Raw genomic sequence first — 27581 nt, forward strand, 5'->3', positions numbered from 1 at the left:
TAGTTTTGAAAATTTATTATAAAAGAAAAATTGAAAAAAAAAATGTAAAAAATTTAAATATATGTATTTAGTTCTTTTTCGGCTTGGGTGTGTCGTATCTGCTCTTGCTTCTGTAGAAGAGTAAAAATGGAATGGTGAGAGATGGCAGGGTCATGATGGCAAAAACCAACCAATCCAGCTGAAAAAAAATCATTTGTTCAAAATTTTAAAATTTTTTTAAAGCATAACAGTATTGTAAACACAGACTTTTTAATATGTCTCATACATTAAAAAAACCCCAGAATTTCATTAATGGATTATCTGTTATATATTTGGACAATTTCTATTACGACACAGTATCTTTTTGTTTCCTCTTCTGTACCCTTGTAAGGGTGGCTTTTTCAAAAGTTTAGATAAAGAGGACAGTGATATACATGACTGTACAGTCTTTTACTTTTTGTACATTCTGATTGTTAAAAATACCTAGATACATATGTACATGTACTTTATTTCTTACCCAAACTTATAGTTATTTTTAAGAAATAATTTTCGTAATACATAGTTTTCATGTCATTCCCTATGTTTTATATTTCATATGTGTTTATAAACTTGTACTTTTTTTAACAAAACTGTTTGTTTAAGGGTATTATAAATTCTTGTTCGATGGAATTCAAAATTCCAGTTAAATGGCATAATTTCTAGTTTAATGAATTTAAAAACTTTAGTTAAAAGGCATTATAAGTTTTAGTTTAAAAGCATTATAAATTTTAGTTTAATATCATTATAAATTCTAGTTTAATGGAATTATAAATTCTAGTTTAATGACATAATAATTCAGGGGAAGTAACCACAGTCCAGTACTTACAACATGAGGAGAGAATTTCCTGTCAAAGTCTTTGCTGCCAACAATACCTCCCTCTCCTGGGGCACTTGTAAATCCAATCTAAAATCAAATCAATATAATTAGACATAAAATGTTCTAAACACTCTTCAAAACTGTGAGTAAACATAACTTCCATATTTTCATACTTGTTTTAATAATATTAAAAGAATGTGATGGTTTTAGGAACTTTACCACGGACAGTTGTCATCAGAATTGATGATGACCATCTTTGGTCAAAATCAGTATTCACTTGTGAGAATTTTCTGCAACTTTAACCTTAAGATGTTAGTTTCCAGTTTTATCTTTGTTTTTGTAAATATCATTTTTTAAAAATTCTTTTAATTGAAAAATATTTTTAATTCCACCTATTCAAAAACATTTTTCCAAAAGATATACATGAACATGTAATTCAAAGGAGCACAAAGTTAAGCTAGTGAATGATTATGCAAGAACCTATGAATAATGACATCACATGAGGGTGCAATTAACTTAAACAAAACTCTATTTTTAAAAATTGTAGAAGTATCATACTTATAAAAAAATCTTTTGAGGGATTTAAGGCAAACTAGTGGGTATTGTTTTTTTTCAAAAAAACACATGTCTCCCCTTCTTTACCAACATTAACGAGTGCAAATATATGATCAGGGTCAAAAATAATAATGCAGTGCATCTCAACTCAAATTCTGTGTACCAAATTTCAAGTCTTCATGTCAAACGGATCTCAAGTAATGGTCTGGTCATGTTTTTCTTAATTTGACCTTGAAGAAAGTGGTCAAGGTCAAATATTTTGATGCAGTGCATTTAGTCTCAATGTTGTCTTTCCTTGTTCCAAGTTTGAAATCCTAATGTCAAAAAGTTCTCAAGTTATGACCTAAACTATATTTTCATGTAAACGATTGACCTTGACTTTATTAATAGGTCAAGGTGAAAAAATGTTGCCATTCACCCTTCCTCTATACCACCTCTCCATGTTCCAAGTTTGAAGTCTTAATGTCAGGGTTCTCAAGTTATGGTCTGGTCATGTTTTCTCTATTTGACCTTGAAGAAAGGGGTCAAGGTCAAAATTTTGAAGTATTGCATCTTGTAACAATGTCTTCTTTCTATGTTACAAGTTTGAAGTCCTAATAGCAAAGGGTACTCAAGCTAAGGCCTGGACTCTATTTTGATGTAAAAGATTGACCTTGACATTATAATAATTGGATCAAGGTCAAAAATTTTGGTGGCATGCATCCTTCCTTCATACCACTTCTGCATGTTCCATGTCTGAAGTCTTTATAACAAAGGATTCTTAAGTAATGGTCTAATCAAGTTTTTTCCCTATTTGACCTTGAGGAAGAAAAGAGGTCAAGGTCAAAAATTTTGGTGTGTTGAATCTTGTATCAATGTCTTCTTTCTATGTTACAAGTTTGAAGTCCTAATATCAAAGGGTACTCAAGCTATGGCTTGGACTCTATTTTGATGTAAAAGATTGACCTTGACCTTATAATAATTGAATCAAGGTCAAAAATTTTGGTGGCATGCATCCCTCCTTTATACCACCTCTGCATGTTCCAAGTTTGAAGTCTTTATGTCAAAAGGTTCTCAAGTTATGGTCAGAACTTGTTTTTTCCCTATTTGACCTTGAAGGCAGAAAGGGGTCAAGGTCAAAATTCTAATGCAGTGCATTTTGTCTCAAGGTCTTCTTCCTATGTTACAAGTTTGAAGTCCTAATATCAAAGGGATCTCAAGTTATGGGCTAAACTCTATTTTGATGTAAAAGATTGACCTTGACCTTATAAATTGGTCAAGGTCAAAAATGTTGGTGGCGTGCACTCCTTCTCAATGTCATCTATCTATGTTCCAAGTTTGAAGTCTTAATGTCAAAGGGTATTAAAGTTACGGCCTGGACAAAATTTGGAAGAAGAAGAAGAAGAAGAAGAAAATCGACAAAAACAATATGTCTCCCCTGGAAGGGGAGACATAAAAATTATTTTTCTGGACAAACTGGCAGTTTTATCAATCTAGTGACAGAATATAGAATCTATATGCCATTGCACCACAATTCTATCATCAGTTTTTCTTTCATTATTCATATATACACAGTTGTTAAAGAGTACATACCACTTCTGTTGCAGCATTTTCGGTGGGTTTGTAAGAGACTTCAGCTGCAGTAAAGTTGAAATAGCCATACTGTAATGGACGGAGAACAACAGCATGGGACACATTAGTACCACTGAGGACATTAAGGAATAAAATGTGCATTAATTCTTCAAGACAAGTTCCTATCATTAAGAATAATGAAATTCTCCTTTGTACTCAAACAAAAAACAAAAACAAAAAAAAACCAACAAAAATAAAACACACACACATATATTAATCACACCTGAAATTCGTAATTTATACATCAAATAGACTTTTTTTTTAATTGAATAAACACAATATCAGAACATTAAAGATGATTTAAAGTCACACTCATTAAAAAAAAAGACATGTAAATAAATATTTTTTTTTCAAAGTTAAAATTTCATTTCATATATAAAAGCATACATTCATAAAACAAATGTTAGACAGACAGCAAACAAAGTGAAAATTTGGAATGCAATTAATGCCAGATTCCTTAGGCCAGATAAAATTAAATTTTAGATTCTCATCCCCACCTGCCCCTCTCAAAGTGCCCTGTCCCATTGTTTTTTATTGGGGGGGATCAAAAGTATTTAATATGTTTTTACTCTATACCATTAAACAATGAGAAAATTTTGTATAAGAAAGAAACATATTTTCAATAAAAAAAAAAAAATCTGCAAACCCATCCCTATTTTTAAGCAAATTAGGATGAGAATTTAAAGTTTGAATTTATTTTGTCTTTAGCATTCTTGGTGTATTAAACTTTTAAACAATAAAATTTGGGGGGTTATTGAAAGGATATCTCATATTCCTACATTTTCATAGTGTCTACAAGTTTTCATAGATCGATCTGTTTAGATGTACATGCAGTAATGTGCTGAAACATTTGCCCTTTACAAGAGCTTAACAATGAGCTTTGAGTGTCTTTCAGAAACTAGCATCTTTATAGCAGAAACACAGTTGAAATTGCACATTCAAGAATAACATGCTTTTTTCCAGTGTTATCATATTAGACTGCAGGATTAAAATAAGTTTAACTTTTGTATAATTCTAGGTATATTTTTACAAACTGTATTACCACAACACACTTATATTTGATTACAGTATGAATAATTATAATCATCTCTAGCTCAGATTCTATATCATTGTTAGAAAAGGATACGGTGCAATTCTTTCCCACTTCACTTTCAAGTTGCCTTTGACAACCTCAAAGTCTTGTTCAGGGAAACCTTCCTCTTTTAAATTAACATTAAGAGCAGCACTGAAAACATAATTAAAACAATATAATAAGTCAAAGGTTATCCACTGTACTTACAATTTATATATCAAAATCTAAATGTCTGCATTACATGTATCCATAGGCTACAATAAGCACTGACAAAGTCTGTTTAAGGCAATATGCTTACAATTTGAAGGAAGTTGAGAAAAATTTTGCCCATGGCCTAATGTATGACAATTTTTAGGAATTAAATGCTTTAAAATTGTACCAACATTTCTTGCGCAAGTTCATTTTCTTGACATACAAGAGTTGTAACTTATATTCATTAAAAAATAAGAACTTACCTCCCCCCAATATTAAAGATAGTATATTCTACAGTTAAATCTCTGCCTTCTACTAGATACTGGTTTAAAACAATTTTAGAGGCCAAAAGTCTTGCAACATTGTCTTCTTCTGATAAACTGTTACCAGCAAAACTGATCAGCACTGCTAAAATCCAGAACTTCATCTGTCAAACAAAAATATTACCATATATCATTTTCCAACCACTAGCCCAAACAGTTCATTGCTAATTCAAATTAAAATGTTTTATACTGATGCATAAATATTTTATTTTTATTACAATTTATAATTCATATTATATTTATATAATACATCAATACATCAATGTATTCTGATGCAGAGGGAGTTGATATGGTACATCATTATCAATACATAAAATGAAGTAGCAATTTTTTTCTCCGGATGTATGTTTTGGTCTAAATATAAGAGTAGTTGTTGTGTTAAAAAAATGGCATAATTTGTTATGAATCTAAAAAAAAAGAAGTCAAATTTCTTTATCAGGCAAATGAAAAAAAAAAGTTGAAGTCTTTATTTTGCTATAGTCTTGCTTTTAATAAAGTGCAAAGGACTATAAGAATCAAAAATTTGAACAAAAAAAGTTGAAATCTGCATTTTTCTTTCTTAAAATCAATAAACAATAATCAAGAAACCAGTAAATGAACAAACTTGATCTGTATCATGGTATATAGTGATATTTTCCTAAAATATTGTGATATTTTTTCCCCTCAAAAGTCAAAATAGTTTATACACAGCCCTACCATTAACGTTTATATTTACTAAATAACGTAGTGATCCTAGCAATTATTCTTTATTGGTTGTGTATTTCAATCTAAAGATAAATTAATAATAGTTTTATCCTATATGGTTATATGATTTTTAAAGTTTAAAACTATATATTGATTATTAAAAGCACACTAGGCATATCAATTCGATCAATGATTGGAAGTTGGCAAAATCTTGAAGACATGGCTGACTGGTCAATGGCCACTTGTTGATATTTCTTATATCTAGAGTCCTTTGTTAATGTTTAAGAAACTTCATTATGAATATACACAGGGGTGTGCAATTACCATCACCCGATGCCCGGGACTACCAATTTTAGAGGTTGGGCTATCATAAATTTATACTGTGTTAGCCCGTCGGGAGAGTAAATCTAAAACGAAAGTATACGTATACTTACGTCGACTGATGTATGAATAAACTTTGTTGTAAAACCATAATCTTTAATTCGTTTTAACCTATATGTATTGTGAGTTGCTATCGCCAGTCATTTCAGTGACAATTATAGTCGATAAAAATAGGGAGAAGTACCTGACAATAACAACGTGCAAACCATTATTTGTTTTATTTATTTCAACTAAAATGTTTTTTTTTTAACCTTTTTGTTATACTTATACACGTATTGTTTTCGGTAGTTAATGGGCTAGTGACTGGCAACCTAGGGCTAGTAACTTTGTTACTGCCAATAGCCCGACGGGCTAGTAACTAATTTTTGTAATTGCACACCCCTGATATAACATTCTAATTACTTTGTTGACCTGAACAAAAAGGTTCTACCTCATTATCCTCGATAATTTTAAAGATGTATTGATTTAAGGGAGCCGACTGGGGTTTTATTGTGTGAAAACTACTATAGAGAAACTCTTTTAATTTTATACCATATGTACCTTACACTGACTTCAGTATATATGCCAAGTTTAGTGAACATCTACCGTCTGGTTATTTTCTAGGGACCATCTCAAAATACAGGTACATTTACTATAGGATTATATAGGAAAATACCATTTTTTTTGCACTTCGGAGCAAATTACACAAATGCTACTATAGACTTTTTGCTCAAATTATATTATTTGATGGGTAATACTATATTGTACATTTTGTGCAAGAAACACAAAATTCTACCGTCTGGTTTCCAGAGGGGGCATCTCAAAATGTCAAATATCATGATATTTACCTGTTTTCATGGAGTACAACAAAACATGACAGATACCACAGATTTACATAAAAAATGATAAAAATGATTGTGAGATTCTCAATTTCCTATGTTTAAAATTTCAAGAGAATCTATTTTATACTTTTTGTTTTATGATGTAATTAATGACCCCGCTTAAAGAACTTTGGTTATTCATAACTTCAAAAACAAGCTATTACGACATCTATCTACCCATCATTTGAAAAATCGTTTAAAAAATCAGTTATTTAAAAACATAATAAGATTTTTTAACCTTAGATTTCCTAAATTTTTTAATTTTTATGAATTAAGCAAAAATAGTTGCTTTAAAAGAGTAAATACGCTTTATTTTACTATGCTGCGTGAAGTATTGTGCAATGAAAAACCCAGTCGGCCCCCTTAAATGATGCAAGATTTGGAAAAAAGTAAACTATATAGCATGTGAGAAACTGAGAGATTTCAATCAGTTGCACATCTGTTATTTATGTCTCTGCTATTCCTTATAAGTTTTCTTAAACCTTCACGTCTAAATTTCTTTTCTTTTTTTGAAAGGCAAGTGTCTCTGCTATTCCTTATAAGTTTTCATAAACCTTCACGTCTACATTTCTTTTCTTTTTTTGAAAGGCAAGTGTCCTACTTAACATGAATCACATAATTAATGAAAAATAATTAACAGCTAGAACATAGAACATATATAAGGTCATAAGTATGTCCACCACAAATAAGTACACATATATAAATTTGTACAAGTAACCTTGCAGTCTTGCAGATAAACTAGAAACAAATATTGCAGAACATATGCACATTGACCTTTTTCTGCAATAAGAATTTACAATTCTTAGGAATAACATTTTGATAATTCTAATCTTTAGTATAGCAGATGCACAGATGTTACAAATACGATGAAATTTAATTAAAACACGAGTAAATTTGGCTTACTATCCTTTAATTTATTTTTTAAAAGGAAAATTTTACACATTGTGATTTTTCTTTAAATGAAATAAACAACGCCACGTATGCTGTCAGTTAGCTAGCATGATTAGTCTATATCATTTACAATATTCAGAACAAAGACTGGTGTAATTGATATATCAATTCAAATGTAGTCCTTAATGCTTATATTTCAGATTTTTAACGGATATGTAGGTTAACAATTCAATAAACTAAAACATCATCTCACCATACAATACCTTTCTTTCTCAGTTTCTGTCTACAAGCCGGTGTCCGAAGGGGGAAGTAATCAACGTGGCGGTGTAGTAATTTAGTAACTTCGATCCCGACGAAAAGTCCGTTTGACAAAGCGTGTAAAAACTAAAAACACTGGGGCTTGCTCCCGGCGTGTATTGATTATTAATAAAAAAAAAATCATATACGTAATACTAAAAACAACACGTGTTGTTTTAGTATTACGTATATGATTATTTAATAAATAATTATTACACGCCGAGAGCAAGCCCCTTGTGTGTAAAAATAAGAGAAATACTTGAACTTAAAATCAAAATCGAAAATCGGCTATGGAAATTTGCTAGAGGATTAAAAACATACACAATCAAAGGCGGATACAGGGCCGGCGCGCCAGGCGCACGCCCCCCCCCCCCCGACCTCGTTTGATTTTTTTTTTTATGTAGAACTTATGCCCATTATCCTAAAATCAAGGAAAAAACCTCTCTTATTTGTAAGTATTCGTCAGCGGACCACCACCAGGGCTTTGCCCTAGACCCACTGGGTGCTTCAATGCAGCCCCCAGCCCCCCTGCTGCCTTCTACCCCCCCCCCCCGTTATGAAATTTCTAGATCCGCCACTGACAATAGATCTGTTTCTGTTGTTATTAGTATAGTAATTATGGACTATACATTATATGGCATATGATAATTAAATTGTACATGAAAATAATAAGTAAACCAAAATCTAATTTTCAAACTTTATTACAAACAACAACAATTAAATAAAGTTTTACTTAACGAGGTTGGATCCTGATATTTAAAGTCTTAAACTTTTTTTGTCAAGTATATTTTTAAGTCTTAAACTTTTGCTGAATTTAAGCAGATTGATCAAAATTATCTTATATATTCAGAAAAGAAGAACAAAAGTGGGGGTCTATGATGTAATTTTTTCTTATTACTAAAAAAGTGTTAATTTTATGTTAAAATTGGCTCAATTTTTTCCTGGACTTTTACTATATTTGTTGCAATATAATGAAAGAATTCATAAGAAATAATTTGATAGATATTTCAGAGCCAGCATAAAACATTTCACTGCAAAAAAAAAAACAGCTCTGTGTGCAACCAGCATGGAAAAATAGGAATCTAACTTAACAGTACTGTAAAAGGGAAAAATTGATCATTTTCTTCTAAAAAACCTTCCGCCACAAAATAAAGTTCCTGGCTTAATCCTATTTGAATGGAATTTCATCGCGGTTTTTTCATTTGGACATAGTTTTATTTGCATTGTAGAATCCAGATTTAATGTTAGAACTTAAAAATGATGCGGAATTTTAGAAATAAAGGTCCAGACCAATATCTGCTCAAAAGCTCAGGATCGAACCTCCTTAAATATATTTCATTAGCATCAGCAATGTGTGAATGTAACTAAGGGTGAAATACCTGCAAAAGTAAGGGAAGAATGTAACCTAATATTATATACATGTATCTTCAAATTTTTTTATATTAGAAAGAAAGGAGGGGGTCAGGACCCCTGGAGTTTTCAGAGTTTTCAAATTTGTAAAAGTAAGGAAAAGTTTACCTCGGACCCCCCTCTACAATGAAAATACAGAACCTCCTATAAAACCCTAACCCCCGGTAAAACGGTAATAAGGAAGATCATTCATTATATATATATATATATATATATATATATATATATATATATATATATATATATATATATATATATATATATATTATATATATATATATATATATATGAAGAAAAGTGACTTGCCTCCCACCACCACCACCCCCACACAGGAAATATTTTGTTTTGGGGGTGGGAGGTGGACAACTTAATTATTAATTATTATTATTATAATATTTTTAAAAAAATTCGCTTGTCAAAACATCATTCGATTTTTTTAGTTAGTGGTTATGGACCCCCGCCCCAAAATTTCTGGATCCGCGCATGTCACTATTGGAAACTTCAATAAAAGTAATACAAATTTACCTAATATGCAAAACTTTTTCAGTAAAAAAAATCATTTTTCTCAAGAAATACAAATCATATTATTATTTCCTAATACCTGTATTGATTGTGTTATTATAGTGTTAAGCACAACTCTTTAAATATTCAATAAACCACTACTGTGTATAGATTATCTCAAAAGATATCTTAATTGTGTAACCCTGACTTTCTTCAAAATAGAAAACGTTAAAAATAGCAAAATAGGTACTTTTGTTGAATGATTATACCACGAATGACATAATACAAATGTCCAAGCGCAAGTGAATTCCAAACAAATTCTGCAAAAAGCTAAGTCGTATGGTTTAAACCAAATAAATAACAAAAAACAAACATGCATCAAAACCTATATAAAAGAGAGAAACAAATTGGTGGTGGTGGTGGTGGGGGGGGGGGGGGGGAGGTGGGTTCCAGCAATAAAAGCTTTCTATGAACTATTAAATTAAGAAACAAATGGCTGGACAAGGCTCTCTTTTCTGTAGCAATAATCTGAAACATAATAATATAATTAACAAAACACCTTACGCTTTTCTTAACCTACAAATTCATCAAATGTTCAATTTTTATCCACTAGGTTACAATCAATATACATAAGTTAAAATGCCAATTTTAGGTATACACATTATCGATCACAAACAAATATCAATAGAAGACTCGGGAGAAAAAAAACATAAAGCTTTAAAAGTCATTTGTCAGTGATGCACAATAAATGAATAATTATGAACATAATTATTTAAGAGGGCAGGGTGGCCATTTTTAGACTATTTAAATCTCCTGGAAAAGAAAAGCTCAGGTATAAGAAAAGGCATCAATATTATAGCTCGAACATTCGTTTTTTTTTCCTTATACTAAATAATGGTTTATGGCTAGAAAAAATAATATTTCATATAACTAGGTGGATCTGTTGAGTAATCTGTTGACCCAGCCTCCTTAAAAAAACAAACAAAAGCAAATTAATTGTTAACTAAATATATCACTTTCAAATTAACACATTTGTGTATAAACAGATATACAGTGACGGGAAGTTTTTAAAATATGTTCTTAACATATATGTGTATATATAACAGATATCCAGTGACAGGAAGTTTTTAAAATAAGTTCTTAAAACTTTAAAACTTTGATAAAAGACATTTGGACTTGCATGGCCTAAATCTATATACATGTATGAAAAAATGAGTTCTAATATATTATCCCATCCTGGTCCGTTATGATTCTTGCATTCTATTCCTGAAAAGATTTCAAACATGTAAGAAGTTTCCCCAAAAAATTTTCATGTAACAATTTGGAATATTGTCGTAGTTTAACGTTTATTCGACACTAGGACATGAAGAAATTTAAAATCTGACATTAAAATATGAACAGTAACTTCTACAACCTACATCAATTTCTATGAGAATGAATCGTCTGTTTTTTTAATAAACACACACTGGGCAAACGATCTTAATTGATTATAGATACTTTAATCCTTTCTAGATTTCTTTCAAATTTTGTTTAAATTGTTCTAGTTCTGTGGGGAAATTTCAACTAAACATTACTAAACAAACGGGTGCTGGAAAAGTTTGTAAGTAGCTATAGATCATTTGAGCCTCAGACCTGTCAGTCAAGGATAAACCTGATGTTTAGCTCGAATTTGGAAAATACATTATTTTACTCGAATCTGTGACCTAGATATAAAGCGAGATTCCAAATTCTTCTCGCGTAAGCCATGAGCTCGTCGTCACTTGAATCAAGATCCAGAAGCTTGGGTATCATTGTAACCTCTGTTCGACAGACAGTATCGGAAAATATTCCAAACACTCTGTTGTATCCGGAATATTCTTTCACGGTTGCTACTTTTATTTTCATATCGTTCCATATCCACTCTTCATTAGAAAACTCGGGGTAGGAGTACGAATTTACTTGCTTTTCACGAAGAAATGTTACCCTGTCTTTAAAATCCCGTGAGACACAAAGGTTATCGCCCTTCTTTTCCATCAAACGACAATTTTCATCAAGAAGTTCTTTCACATCACTCATCTGCCGTACAGATTCTATGTCAAGGATTCGCCTGGATTGCAACTTACATCGGACGTCTAAAGGGATCTTATTAGCATCTGTTTTTAACCGAATAATGTCACCAGCAAACCACTTTAAATCTGACAGACGAAACTCCTTAAAGCGCAAATCCTGATCAAGGACGCATAACCCTGTATGTGGCTTTCCAAAGTCTGCCTTACCAGTCTGGAGACTAACATGATATTTCTTTTCCTTTCCATTCTTTTTGAATCCAATTTCTTCGAGAAAACCATTGACTTTCTCCAGGTTACAATCAGATGGAATGAAAGAACTTCTGATTTTTCGCCGTACAGTTAAATTGTCTCTAAGGTTTGTGTAACTTGACCCTCTTCCACGTCCTCTTCCCCGCCCCCTTCCCCTACCACGACCGCGTCCCCTTTGATTTGAAAAGTGAAATTCTTTTCTTTCGATGAAATGTTTGCGGTGGAGAATTTCTTGCAAGTCTTTAATAGCCATTTGATCTACGTCTACATCTACCAGATATACTTTCCCAAAAGTCAATGCAAACCGAAGAACGCCATGATAGGTAACGTCATAGTTCTCTCTGACCACATTTATTTGCTCTAGAAAAATACGCTGAAATTCTTCACAACCTGGAGAATTATTATCCAAATGTTCTAAGGATGGTTCAGTATTTCTAAAAGCATTTTGCAGACATGGCAGAAGCGCAGGACCTCGATTTTTGTGATGTTCTTGTATTGGACCTCTAAACCACTGGAAAATTAGGATATCATTTGTCGATCTACAGCCTTCATAGAAAGTCACATATGCCCCTTCTATAAATGCTTTATCTCTTGCAAGTGTAGACACAAACTTAGAAGATTTCTCACTAAGGTTTTGTAACGAATTGTTTAGTTTCCAGAGTTGTTCTGAGCTACCCCAAGCTTCCATAATGATTCCTTTTGTTTCTTTAAAATTTGTTCTTCGAATTCTAATGACTGCCCCTGTTGCTTTAGAGAGCCGTCTTTCGATATAAGCCTCAGCAAACAAAAGAGAATCCCATGTATCGAGCGGAAGATTTACCACAAGATGATCATCAATGCGTTGAACATCCCCAAAAAACGAATTAATGTTATTTTTTTCTGCTATTTCTTGATATCCACAAAGCATTTCATTTAGTAGCGTTGTTGTGGTACTCTGATTTAAGGGGCATCTCAAGAGGTTTTTGTTTCCGCGATTTTTATGGGATGGATCTAATATAAAATTAATGACACCTTTCTTCACCTGGCTTGCAAGCAAAGCTCTATAATCTTTGAAAAAATGCATAACAATACTTGCAAAAGCTCTGGTTTTACTTGCAGATATATCGCCAATATCTGGGATGTACATTGTATCTGTAAATATATTGTTCTCAATACTATCAGGATCAAGCATCTTCATGTCTCTTGGAAGATCCCTCATGTTTAGAAAACTACTTATAATAACCATTGCAAATGTCATTTCATCGAAGCAATGTCCTGAACTAGCTTGGGACACAAGAGAGGTTTTTCTTCCCCAATCTAAAAGGAAAGAAATTACGGGAGTAATCTCTCTGTTTTGTTCAACAAACGTTTTGAAAAAAAATGATCTCCGTAGAGCATTAACGTCTGTTGAAAACTTGATGTAATATTCATTTCCCCCAAGAAGAACCCGGTATCTGGAATTCATGCCAGGTTCCGCGATATAAATGCGCTCTCTGTGGAGCAAATTTTGAATCCAATCAAAAACGTCTTTTCTGTTTCGTCTTGTACTTACATGGATATCTAGAGTTTTTTCATCGGTTGCCATCATACCTATTAAGGACGATCCGACAGGATAAAAAGATGTTCCTCTTACAGGAACAAGAATTTTTAACACAATCTTTTCAACATGTTTTAAGTTGTTCAAAGTTGTCTGTCTATGTTCCTTAGTATGGTAAAATCGATCAACAATAGACGACCCTATTTCAATCAAGTTATCAATACCCATGGAAAATTCTCCAGGCTTTCCTTCAGATATCGAATTTGCTGTATTTTGGTTTTTCTCACCTTTTACGGCAGCCAGTATGTCTGCAATGACCCAGGGAAAGCTCAGTAAAGGTTCAGGGTTCTCGGGACTTTGACTGTAAGTAACATAATACCAGGCGGAGGCTTTTGATAAAATTTCTTTCCTTATATTTTCCAAGTCCACGTTCGTTTCACCTCCAAATTCCTGGAAAAATTGTTCTCTTGCTTTCCCTCTAACAACCGACATTTTAGCCTTCACTATCTGCCCAATTTCATATTTCTCATTGCTTAGACACCCTCTTTGGGGATTGAGTCTCTTTATGACACCAGAAATAGCTTCTGTCTCATTTTCTATACCATACAAAGTTAATAATTGTCTGAGTTTATCATTGTACTGGTTTCTAGCAGTAACTGCATCATCTTCATATTTTTCCCACCCACTCAAGATCAATTCCTTATCAAGTCCTACATCCTTTATAATTTTCTGGTGGTCTTTTCTCCTCGTCTGTGCTTGTTCAAGTGCGCGACATTGACGAAACAACTTTCCAAGAACTTTTTTGGACATGTATTGTGGTTTATCAACTTTCTGCATGAAATCAGGATATTTATCAACCCTCAGATCTCTGATCATTTTAGCAGGTTTCCCCGTCTTTGGGAAGTCAACAGCATCAGAATGCATTTTGGCAAGCTGTCTGCAGGATTCAGTGAAGATGTTTTCTCTGTCTGCATGAACGACGTGTGCATTTGCAATAATGCCAAGGTTATCATTCTTAATATACTCACCAACAAAATCTATCATATCATCAACCCTAACATCTCGAGATAATCTCTCTTTTTCAGTTTTATGAAATTCCATTGGTTCCTTGTTTTCAATAGCATTGCAAAATCGGTCGTCCCAACTCACGAAATACATATCACCGTCTAGATCAGATCCTGACATTTCATCAGGATGTGGACGATTACCTTTCTGTGGAAATACAATACAGTCAAACATATGGTATAAAGCAGGAACATCAACAGCTTCATATTTCCGAAGATCCCCTGGATGAAAACACGGATTTTTCGTAACCACTGTTTTTCCTGTGTGAACAACTGAATCAATCTGCTGTTGTCCGGGAACTTTTGAATACTGAACAAACACTTGTCCATATTCTAACGTCCCGGTTTCATCCAGTGTTCCCATCATAATGCGACCCTTCTCATAGGGTAGCTGAATTCTGGCCCTTCGAAGCAAATCCCGAATTTTGCTTTTATAAATTGTTATCAACACGGAACGAAAAAATGGCTCTCTGATGAATACAATTCCTCTGTTCTGAAGGTTTTTAAACTTGATGTCAATAGATAACTGAAAAGAAGAAACAATATGCAAATAAATTTGTTTTCTCGGAATTTTAACAAAAATGTCTCAAACGTAATATTTCCTGAATGCTTACCCCTGACAGGGATTTCAGTGCTTCTTTGTCATAAATCATCATATCTGCTAAACTAAAAAGCATCTCTTCTTGAAGTGATAAGAAAACGCTATCTGGGACACCCAATCCAGACAGAAGAGTAATTACTTGTCTATTTAAATGAAGTCTCCCTGAGGAAAAAAAAATAATGTTAGAAAACAGTATAAAACATCACTTTTTATAGTACTCGTATGCAGAATTTTATGCACACATACCTGGATTTGTAACCTGTAAAATTTCAAGGTTTTTTGACGTTGATTGGAACTTGTTCATGCTTTCCCGAATGACGAGTACACTGCATTGTTTACTTAGAGTTGGGTCCTGTGAAACAACGCCTTTACACCCGCCGTATCGAATTTGGAATGCAGAGGGAGTTACTTTCAGCTCAAGGGTTGCCGACACCTACAGGTAATGAAAGTACAAGTGAATGAAATACTTTGAAAGAATTCAGCTTTCCTTAACGTATTCTTTTACATGATTTTTGAAATCGAAATTTTATGTCTAAAATAGTGTCTTCTTATAAATCTTAGTATTTGCCTGTTGGCTTCAGGAAGCAAGTAGAAAAATAGCAAAAAATGCTAAAAATACTAATAATCAATAGCAGACCTGACGTATCAACTAGACTTCAAGCTGAAAAAAATATCTAAAACTTAAATACTTCTTGCTTTTTAGTTTGACAAAATCTCACCTGCTCAGCAAGAAAAGGCGACAGTTTTCCTATTCCATCAGAAAAGCAGAACTCATTTCTTTTTATGTCTTTTTCATGTAGAACTTCCCCATGATTCACGCCAACAACCACCGTATCACGAGAAGCAGAAAAACAGAGTCCAAAGCGTGATACATATGATGCCACACATCGTTCTGTTGATATATCCCCACTTTGATCCCGAATTTTCTGTGCAGTGATACCTTTGTTTGGACAAAAGAACCAGAATCCATGTTCCCGAAGTTGACTGTTTGAACATCCTAAAAACTCATAGTGACGATCGAGGATTCGAAATCCCGTTCGTAAAAACTGTTTCATAGCGTCTGTAACTGAATCAAGAGCGGCTGGTTGAATAGCACTTACTCTTTCATAATCCTCATCACGGAAAACAATTCTTATAAAATACTCCTCATCATATTGCCGAATAATTCGATTTTGAAAAATTGGTTCTTTTGGATAAAATACGTGCTTTGTTGGCGTCAAGACTAATCGTCGGATCATTGAATACCCCGGAGGAAGATCTTCAGTCTCTTCGATCATCTGTCTGTTGATTTTCACTTGAGTAGAAATCATGTGAGCAAAGTGAATAAAAGGAAGGTCATTTGCTGTCATGGCAAAACGATACAAAGTCTCAGTTGTCAAAAACCCCATGTAACTCCTAAGAAGAGATATATTTTCTTCGTTTAAATGATCAGTTACTTTAAATCCTTGAGATAAAAGGCATATCCATGCGTATTCCATGTCAAAGTCGTTAAAGGAAAACTGCGAATCCCGTGGAATATGAGAGAGAACTGTGATATCTGCATAGACTACACTAAATCCAAGCCGTTTCAGTCTTGAAATTACCCGCCAGCCAACAGGGCACTCCGATTCACTCTTTGTGTTGTCTAGTGCATTTTCAGACCACTCAATGCAAAAGCTGCTTGATTTGCCAAACTCTTCACGAGTCGCTCCCTGAAATCTTACAATTTTTTTCTCTTCTGTTCTGTCCTCATCTATCCTTTTTCTAATGTAGAGTTTTGGATTTGATTTAACATTGACAAATAAGGCTGTAGACTGATCTTTAATGTTCACTATGATTGTATCATGCAAATAACTGTATGGAATTTCCACAACTTCGCTGCATTGATCATGAGATAAGGCGCTTTCTATCGACATCATTTGCTTGTCATTTTCAAACACCACTGTATTGCTGGCAGTCATTTCCCAGTGCTTTGAAAAATGTACTGGCGACAACATTGAGCCGCCATAGAATGTTACACCTTCAATTGTCATGAATGATGAAAAGTTAGAGTCATAAGCTCGCATGTTGCTTTTTCTAATCTCAAGCCAACAGTAAATTTCATTTGCTGGTCTCTTAGACAACCACAGATTGTTTAAAAACGATTCAAACTGTCTTACACTCTTTCCTTCGCTTGTATGAATAGTCATATTGTATGTTTTGGCAAACTCCCCATAGGAACCTTCATCCCCTTCAACTGCAAAAAATTCACATTACATTTATTTAAATAATTGTAAACCTTAATTGATTGATTTGAAAAGAAAAAAAAAAAACAATCGAACTTGGAAGGACAACGTTTAATTTTGCCACAGAATTAGTGTCCATCAGTGTATAGATATATAAAAAATGACCAATCTTTCCTTTAATTTATTTTTTATTTAAAATAAAAAAAAAACAAAAATGTCTATACATGTTTTAAAACTAAAAAACATACCTAAAAAAGAACAAAGGTACTGTGGAAGAAAAACATGTCATCATTAGGCGAAGAGAAGATAAAAATATGTAAAGAGCTTTCTCATTTTATAAATTTTAAAGCAATAATACCGTATTAAGAAAATTAATGTTTTCGGTCGTACGACACATTGGCACATCTTTCAATTACACATTGTGTTCAACAATGTGTCAAAATTTGAATAAAAAACGATTTGAGCAATCATTAAAAGCTGTACCTGTCCCTTTGTCGTGCAAAATTTTTGTGTTTGTGGGAATGTTTGTCCTGATTAGTTCGGCAGCTGAATCAGCATTCTTTAGGTAGTAAAAATGAACAGTGTATTCGTCTATAACCTTCGAATTTCCTCTTCGTTGTTTTTCCTCGTTTTGTGTTGTATCTTTTCTTTGGTCGGTCATTTGTTTCCTATTATAAATGGTAAAATCGCTGACTGATTCATTTTCTGTATCTTGAGAAGTTTGAGCGATGCTTTGGCTATGTATATCATTTCCCTCGACGTCTGTAATTGTCTCCATTTCGGACAGAAAACAAACTTCTCGTTCCTGATCATGAAGTATATGCACTTCCCGATGGGTCTATGTAGGAGTTTTTACGAAATCCTTCTCCTTGGAAACGAGAATGAAACCGAAAGTACACAATCTAGGTTGTATTTATCATTAAAAGTTTATCATTTACAATTATTCCAAGGATTCCTTAACGAATAAATGAAAAACATTTGTGTATTTATGAAATATACCTAAATCGATCGATAATTAATGTTCAGCCATAACTCGGTAATTTTTTCAACTGGGCCGAGAACATACTTTCACGGGCGACAATTCATTTTTATTTACAATGTATATAAAAATAATCTCGCTAAAAGCCGTTTATCTTGAACGTATTTTAATTTTATTATTACCAAAAAATTATACATCTGAAGACATTTGTTTGTAAAAGTTTTCAAGAAATCAAGTCTCCTTTTTTCAAAGCTTTCTTGCATGATACTATTTTATTGCATAAGCATATAAATTACCGGACATGTAATATTAAAAAAAGTTTTTTATTTTCTATTGTATGATATACAGGGAGGAATTGAAGCTGATCAGTACTGGCATGACCTTTCTAATGATCTTACTACTTACATGTTTACAAACGGGGTGTAACCAATCAAATAATTCTGCAGCAAGTTCAGGTTTTGATTCTTAGCTTGGTGGACGTATATTGGTGATCATGACAAGCGGACAATGTTACCATTTTAACTTTATAGTTTTGGGTAGCTGCATATTAGTAGCTCGCAGGTCTGAAAAATTGGGATGGACAACCAATTTGAAAGAGCTACAGTGTTGTCACCCATTGAAAAGAAGTGTTTTTATTGCGCACAAAAAGTGCGATATTTCTAGATTTATTTCTCAGTATTTTTAATCTGCAATCTTAAAATATTACTTAAAATATTATACGTACATAAAGCATTCACAGCTTAGTTGCAATTTGTCGTCGAAAATTGACAAAAACGCTTTACAAAATTATAATATTCTTAATCAGAAAGTGGCAGCCGCTGTCGGCCATCGTACAAACCTCCTTATACATAGGTAACTTACTACAGGAAAAGCATTGTCAAGTAAGTTTGCTGAAAAACATACGAGGGGCTCTAAAAGAAAACATATGAGGGACTTTGAAAGAAATGAGGGAAAACAAGGCGCCAAATACAGCCCCCCTTCACCTCACCCTCTCCCGCTTTCGCTAAAATCGTGAGGATATCAAGTCTGCCTGTAGCACTTTATTTTCTGGATGATATTTCAAGAGGTCCGCCTGCATGGTAGCTCCATTTTCACACTTTATTTTCCATTTAATATGCTTAATATTACGATTAATAATCAAAGACAATGTATAGGTTGCCACATACTTTTTTAGATATCAGGCAAAGTAGAAATATATGTCAACATAAAAAATGCACTTTAAATTTTTGGATAATCCAAGTCTTATTAACAAGTATGAAAATAGATTTACATGACAAACTTCTGATACTAACAAGTTCTAACAATTACTCGTTAAATATATATAAAATGCGAATATTTAGGAAATAATTATATACCATAGTTAATGAATGAAGAAATATAACCACTCTGCACATTAAAAAAAAGTGATTAATTATATAAAAAAAAATACATACATTTTTAAAAAAAAATATTACCAAACCATATTTTTTATTTAATTTATTGAACCTATTAAAAATATTCCAACAAAAGGCATATTTTTATCGGGCGCAAATACTAAAGAATTGATAAAAGACTATTACGTCATTTGAAAGTGGAGATGTTTTAAACTTTTGCATTGAAATTTTATGAAATAACTCCCCATTACTAAAAATAGAGACCCTTTGATTTTGAGGTAAAAGTCAAAGATCAAGATCTAAAATACAGTTATTGATATTACTTATTTCCTAAACATATCACTAGAGAGTCCTTAAGCTTTCACAATGAAATTAAATAAAGATTTTGAAACAAAAGGTGAAAGGACAAGTTCGAAAGTTCAAATAATGAATGAAATCGTTTACAGATTTACTTATTCACTGTCTTTCAGCAAAACATGACTCTATTATTTTGAAGTGAAAGGGTCAAAGGTCAAGGTCACAGTCTTGAATATTGTTCTAAATTATTTCTGAATGAAATCTCAAATAAACTTAGACTGTCCTAAAGTAGGGGATTAAATTCCTTGAATTAGTTTGTCTGCATAAAAAAGTCACAGTAATATTTTGATAAAACATATTACATGTAAATTTGCAATGGATTTTTTTTTTCGGCTTCTAAATATATCTACGCTAGTGCACATCTAATGGGGATACAAATTTTCAATGTTTATATCCTTCAAAATTTTTGAAAGAATTTCAAGACTTATATGTTGCAAGCGCGTTTCAGACTGATAGATTATAAAAATGTGTTTAGATACTAGTACGTCTTTTATCTAAAACTTATCATAAACACAAATTTCAGACGTGTTTAATTGTGATACATCGTCGCACTTTCAAAAACTAAAATTTATTTTTAATATTGAAGAAAATGGGGAAATTTGCGGTCTATTGATAAAAGACATAAAACTATAATTGAGAAGAGTCAGAATAGGACTGTAAAAAAGCAAAACCAGCAAACCAGTGTTGTCTGCTCATGTTCAGTGATTTGCGTAGTGTTAGCAAATCAAACACACCTGGTAGAACCTAAACCTAAACAATAACAGGCTTGTGCCCATGCATGTTTATAAACATCCTTGTTGTAAGGTTATAAAAAGATTTTTCAAGCAAGTTAAATTTAATAAACTGTTCTTTTTTAAATAAACAGAGGTTAAAAATCAATGTATCTATGCCACTTTAACGCAAGAAAAACCAAATATCATTTAGGGCACAATTATTTTCTTTTTTGAACTCGTAACATTTTTCCTATTTAATATGCCTTTGAATTGAGGTAAATAAATGGCACTAATTAAAAATTTCAAAAAAATGAACAAAAATATTAACATTTGAAAATAGTTCAGAATGTAAAATCAAGTGCAAAAAAGCACAGTAGACATTGGAATTACCCATTAATCAGTTATTTTTAAGCAAATCTTTTACCAAGATATAAAGCAAGATTCCAAGTTCTTTTTGCATAGGTCTTTAAGTCATCATCACTGGAAGTAATGTCGGGCAACTTAGGAACCATCGTTACCTCTGTTCGACAAACTTTGTCAGAAAACGTTCCTATGATGCTGTTATATCCGGAATATTCTTTAACTGTTGCCACATATATTTTCATATTGTGCCAGACACTCTCTTCGTCCAAAGAATCAACATAAGAGTATGAGTTTACTTGCTGTTCACGAACAAATGTTACCCTGTCTTTGAAATCAGGCGAAACACGAAGATTGTCATCTTCTTTTTCCATCAATCGACAATTTTCATCAAGAAGTCCTTTAATGTCATCCATTTGTCGTATTGATTCTATGTCAAGTATTCGTCTTGACTGTAGCTTACATCGAACATCTAAAATCATAGTACTGTCAACATCATCACTAGACTTTAATCTGATAATATCACCAGCGAACCACTTTAGATCTGCGAGACGAAACTGCATGAAACGCATATCTCGATCTAAAACACATAGGCCGGTATGCGGCTTACCGAAATCCGCTTCGCCTGTGTGTAGACTGACATGATATTTGTTTTCTTTCCCATCCATTTTGAATCCAATTTCTTCAAGAAACTCGTTAACCTTCTGTGGATTACAATCAGATGGGATAAATGAACTGCTAATTTTTCGTCTTAATGAAAAATTGTACCCAAGATTAGTATGATTCGATCTTCGTTGCCCCTTCCCTCCAGGCCCCATCTGGTCTGAAAAATGAAATATTTTCCTGTCGATGAAATTTTCTTGGTGCAGTGTATCTTGTAAGTTCTTTATTGACAACTGAGTTGCAAGAACGTTAACCACGTAAATTTTACCAAAAGTTATTGCAAAACGCAAAGCACCATGATAGGTAGAGTCGTAGTTTTCTTTGACGACATATACTTGCTTCAAAAAGGTGTGTTGAAATTCTTGACAGTCTAAATTATTATTGTCAACATGCTCTAATGATGGGCTAACCTTTCGAACAACATCCCTTAGGCATGGAAGATGCGTGGGCCCGCGATTTTTGTGGTGTTCTTGAATTGGTCCACTGTATGGCTGAAAATGCAAACTATCAGTCGTCGATCTACAACCTTCAAAAAAAATTACGTAAGCTCCTTCAATGAATGCTTTATCTCTTCCAAATGAAGTAACAAACTTTGAAGATTTTTCGCCAAGCTCCTGTAATGACTTGTTGACAGTCCACAGTTGCTCTGAGCTTCCCCAAGCTTCCAAAATAATTCCTTTTGTTTCTCTGAAATTTGTTCTTCGGATTCTTACTACTGCACCTGTTGTCTCAGAAAGTCGCCTTTCAATATATGCTTCAGCAAACAAAAGTGAATCCCATGTATCGAGCGGAAGATTTAGCACAAGGTGGTCATCATTAAGTTCAACATCTTTGAAAAAGGAATCGATACTATTCCTCTGTGCAATTTCTTGATAACCGCAGATCATTTCATTTAGTAATGCTGTTGTGCTACTTTGACTTAAACGGTGTTTCAGGAGGTTTTTCTTTCCATTTTTATGGGATGGATCTAAAATAAAATGAATTTTCCCCTCCTTAAGCTGGTCAGCAATTACAGCCCTATAGTCTTTGAAAAACTGTAAAACAATATTTGCCAAACTTTTGGTTTTGCTAGCAGAAATGTCACCCATATCCACAATGTATATAGTGTCTGTTCGGATAACATTTTTTTCAACACTTTTAGGGTATGACACTTGCATATCCTTTGGAAGATCCTTCATTTGCGAAAAACTTCCAGCGACTATCATTGCAAATGTAATTTCATCGAAATTGTGTGTAGAAATAACTGAGGTTCTCCTCCCCCAGTCTAAAAGGAAAGAAATGACAGAAACAATCTCCTTGTTTTGTTCAACTACATTTTTGAGAAATATCGATTTTCGTAAAACGTTTACATCAGTTAAAAACCTAATGAAATATTCTATGCCATCAAGATTGATTCTGTATTTTGGGCGCCAACCACGATCAGCAATTGAAAAGCCAGCTGTGTGCATCGTGTTTCGTATCCATTCAAGAGTAATATTTTTGTTTTGCCTCGTATTAACATAAAAATCAAGTGTTTTTTCCTCCAAACCCATCAGTCCTACTAAAGATGTTCCCACAGGGATACACGACATCCCCTTAAAAGGAACAAAAATGTCTTCTACAATTTTTCCAACACGTTTCAAATTGTCCAGCGTTATTTGCCTTTGATTCTTTGTATAGAAAAATCGACGGACAATGGAGGATCCTATATCAAATAAGTTGTCCTTAACGTTGTCGTCTTCTGTCATGTCTTCCTTTATGGATTCTTGTCTTTTCTGATAAGTATCGTCTTTTGCCAATGCTATCACATCTGCAATTACCCAAGGAAAGCTTAACAAAGGTTCAGGATTTTCTGAACTCTCACGGTATGTTACATAATACCATGCTGAAGCTTTCAGTAAAATTTCTTTTCCTATGTCTTCAAAATCAACATTTGCTTCGCCTCCAAAATCCTGAAAAAATTGTTCCCTTGTTTTCCTGATCACAACGGACATTTTCGCTTTTACAATCTGACCTATCTCATATTTTTCATTGTTCAGACATCCCTTTTGAGGATTGAGCCTCCTTATGATACCAGAAATAGCTTCGGTTTCATTTTCTATACCATATAAAGTTAATAGTTGTCTCAGCTTCATGTTGTAGTTGTTTCTCGTCACAACTGCATCTTCCTCATATTTCTGCCATCCATCTAAAATCAAATCGCCATCAGCCCTCACAGATTTTATGATTTTTTGACGATGTTGCCTTCTTGTTTGTGCTTGTTCGAGTGCTCGACATTGACGAAACAGCTTTCCTAGAATCTTATTTGACATATACTGTGGTTTATCTGCCTTTTGCATAAAATCTGGATATTGTTCTACTTTCAATTCCCGCGTCAACTTTGCTTGTATTCCTGTTTTGGGGAAATCAACGGCCTCAGAATGCATTTGAGCAAGCTGCTTGCAGGCTTCAGTGAAAATGTTTTTTTTATCTGCATGAACGACATGTGCATTGGCAATAATGCCAAGATTGTCATTTTTAATATAATCGCCCACAAAATCTATCATATCATCAACCATGACATCATGAGATAGCTTGATTTTTTTAGCTTTCTCAAAGTCCATTGGTTCTTGATTTGAAATGAAATCGCAAAATCGATCGTCCCAACTCACGAAATACATATCCCCGTCAAGATCAGATCCAGACATTTCATCAGGATGTGGTCGGTGACCTTTCTGTGGGAATACAATGCAATCAAACATATGTTGTAAGGCTGGGACATCAATGGCTTCATATTTTCGAAGATCCCCGGGATGAAAACATGGGTTTTTGGTTACTATTACTGTTCCTGTGTGGACAACAGCCTCTTTTTGTTGCTTTCCAGGAACATTTGAATACTGGATAAACACTTGCCCATATTCTAATGTTCCAGTGTCATCAAGTGTACCCATCATTATACGTCCTTTTTCAAGAGGTAGCTGTATTCGTGCACGCCTCATCAAATCACGAATTTTACTCTTATATATAGTTATTAACATAGATCGAAAGAATGGTTCTTTGATAAACACAATTCCTCTTTTTTGAAGATTCTTGAACTTGATTTCAATTGATAACTGTAAAGGGAAAGAAAATTTAGAAGACACGATGAATAGGACGTGCTATGCGAAAATTGTCAAACATAGCCTTAATACATACCCCCGAGAGAGCTTTTAGTGCTTCTTTGTCATAGATCATCATATCTGCCAAACTAAAAAGCATTTCTTCTTGCAATGACAAGAAAACTTTATCTGGGACACCTAGTCCGGACAGAAGAGTAATTACTTGTCTGTTGAGATGTAGTCTGCCTACAAAACATATATGTATTTAGTAAATGTATCTTTGTCATTTCTTCCGTCCTGTACATACATGTATGTAAGTCGTTTTAAATACCTGGATTTGTCACTTCCAAAATCTCGAGTGTTTTTGACTCTGAAGTGAACTTGTTCATGCTCTCTCGGATGACAAGAACACTATTTTCTTTACTTAGAGATGGATCCTGTGAAACAACTCCTTTACATCCCCCAAATCGAATTTGAAATGCAGATGGAGTAACTTTTAATTTAAGCGCATCTGTAACCTAAAATAAATTAAGTACAAATATTTCGATGTAAAAAAATATTTTGCACACAATTTTATTTCGACAATCTTAGTTAAAATTATTGCGATTTAAAATTTGCAAAAGTTTAAAACTTAAAATCTCTGACAGGGCAAAACAAAACATAAGATGCAGTTTGAGGACTTCGTAAGCCCTGGTCATATAACTAGAAGCACATTGACGCCATGACACCATTGTTCACAGAAATGTTTCATATGGAGTGAAAAAAAGGTCGTTCAACAAGTTTCAGTGATTCGCCAAAATGATCACTTGTACAATCGGTCTTATATTTTAAAAACTAAATCAGGAAATCTTTATTAACCAGCATACATGTTTTATTCATTTATATGTTTAATATTTGGATGTTTTACTAAAAAAAGGTAAAGATGATAAATAGAAATCGATCTAAAAAAATCTACAAACAATACAAATTTGTAAACAGGGCATAAAACACGAACCCTGGAAATTTCAGAGGTGGGATGAGGTGCCTAGGAGTATGCACACCCTGTTGACCAGTCACACATAGCATAGGTATTGATCAGGTAGATGGAAAATTCCATTGTAAAATTTAGTATAAAAACATCCAGTACTAGTTTATATTTGCTAACAAGGTCATTATCATAGAATTTATGACATTATGACTTTAAACGAGTTTGTTGAAAACCCTGTAACATCAACTTATCTGTCAGTGCATGGCAAGTTTCAGTTTAAAAATTGATCGTACTCAGAGCATGATTTCTAGTATCGAATAAACACCATATGCAGTTGACGGCGTACATGTAATATTACGCAGCACAGTTAAGGCGACAATAAGGAGGCGGGGCCTAATTTATACGGGAAATGCTTACTATGACATCACACAAAAATATAAGTTCTTCAAATCACCACAATATGAAATGATTTGCTATTTTAAACTGTTGGATAGCTTTAAACCACATCAATACTTACTATTGCATGTATTTTTGTCGTTGGTTAAATCCCACAAAGCAATATATATACAATTCACTGATCGCAATGCACTTGTCAATGTGACGTCATATCGTAAAATTTGTCGCAGTTTGTATGCAGTGAGAGGCGGATCAAGTTATATTTTATACAATGAAAAATGTATTTTGTAATTAAATGAAATATTATTTGCAGATATATAAAACGCTATTAACTTGGATGCGATGTCTATTTTATGATTTTATTCATATACTTTCCGTACATTCCCTAGACAAGCGATACTGCCGTATATTTGTATGCAGATTCATTGAAGGGTAATAGAAGGGTCGTAATAAATCGATATATTGCAAGGGCATACCCTCAATGAATTATGACAAGCTTTTACACATAAACTGAAGAAGTATGAAGATATTTGAAAAGTGCTGCAAACCTGATGAAATCTTGCAAATGAATTAATTATGTCTATATTTAATGTATTTGACCAGCAAAATATTCAACATACGGTCTAACAAATGTAATTTTAGCAATTAGATAGTAGAATCTATATAGGTTCGCAGCACTTTTCACAAATTACAAAGAGTGTTGAAAATGATTAAAAATTAAACTTAGATTTTCAACTTAGTTATGCCCTTGCATTATTGGAATTAATAGATGACCTCAATACTGCAGATATATTTGCTAAAATCACGTGACAAGTCTAAATAAGAAATCTAATCGTCCTCAACATGTAGTTTTCAACCACATTACATTTGTCCGATAATAGTAAAGTCCTAAAAAGAATCGCTCATCCTTGTAAAGAATGTATTTTTTATCTAACAAAATCGCCGATATTTTCATTTGGCACCTTAACTGTACTGCGTACTACACAAATAAGGAAAATTGACGATGGAAATGCTAAAGTTATCTAGTTTGTCATACAGTTTAGTTGTTAGTTGGCCCTTATCGTCTACAGTCAGTAAAATATCCAAACATGAAACAGATGTGATTGACCTGAATATAGACGATAATGGCCAACTAATAACTAAACTGTATGGTAAACAGAATGACTTAAGCTTTTCCATCGCAGCTCTGTTAAGGCTGCATAAAGGGGGCGGGCCTAATTTATACCGGAAAAGTTTACTGTGACATCACACAAATATAGCAATTCCTTACAATAACAGAAAATGAAATAATTTGCGAATCTAAACTGCATAAGAGTAATGAACTACATCAAAACTTACCACTGCATTCATTTTTGTCGCTAGTTAAATCCCACACAGCATGATATAAACAAGTCACTGATCGCAATGCACTTGTCGACATGAC

General features: G+C 33.3%; 2 protein-coding genes across 2 annotated transcripts in view; both read right to left on the reverse strand.

Annotated features, from left to right (window-relative positions):
• On the reverse strand, nt 1–17868 carry LOC133182685 (uncharacterized). Its single transcript, XM_061317538.1, has 10 exons — nt 17778–17868; nt 15810–17305; nt 15337–15523; nt 15104–15252; nt 11476–15015; nt 4529–4692; nt 4128–4226; nt 2963–3074; nt 845–922; nt 1–178 (listed from the first exon to the last, which is right to left on the reverse strand). The coding sequence occupies exons 2-10, from the start codon at nt 17256–17258 to the stop codon at nt 68–70; spliced, it is 5889 nt and encodes a 1962-aa protein (XP_061173522.1). The 5' UTR covers nt 17259–17305; nt 17778–17868; the 3' UTR covers nt 1–67.
• Nucleotides 17869–21050: 3182 nt separating this feature from the next.
• LOC133182687 (uncharacterized) overlaps nt 21051–27581 on the reverse strand; it is a 36102-nt gene continuing 29571 nt past the window's right edge. Inside the window, exons 9-11 of the mRNA XM_061317539.1 lie at nt 25127–25313; nt 24893–25041; nt 21051–24810 (exon numbers count right to left, since the gene is read on the reverse strand). Of these exons, the coding sequence (XP_061173523.1) occupies nt 21124–24810; nt 24893–25041; nt 25127–25313 (4023 nt within the window). The 3' untranslated portion in view covers nt 21051–21123. The remainder of the gene's footprint in view (nt 24811–24892; nt 25042–25126; nt 25314–27581) is intronic.

This window comes from Saccostrea echinata, unplaced genomic scaffold (assembly GCF_033153115.1).
Source record: "Saccostrea echinata isolate AGI-Se365-2 ecotype Australia unplaced genomic scaffold, CSIRO_AGI_Sech_v1 ptg000009l, whole genome shotgun sequence".
Taxonomy (NCBI): domain Eukaryota; kingdom Metazoa; phylum Mollusca; class Bivalvia; order Ostreida; family Ostreidae; genus Saccostrea; species Saccostrea echinata.

What these genes read in the sequence shown, in the direction of transcription:
- LOC133182685 (XM_061317538.1), bottom strand. Translation starts at nt 17,258, where the DNA reads ATGACTATTCATACAAGCGAAGGAAAGAGTGTAAGACAGTTTGAATCG. An exon ending in TTTACAGGTTACAAATCCAG is followed by an intron (nt 15,253 to 15,336) that starts GTATGTGTGCAT and finishes TTTTTTCCTCAG; the next exon opens with GGAGACTTCATTTAAATAGA. An exon ending in TGAAAATAAAAGTAGCAACC is followed by an intron (nt 4,693 to 11,475) that starts GTGAAAGAATAT and finishes TTTGTTTGACAG; the next exon opens with ATGAAGTTCTGGATTTTAGC.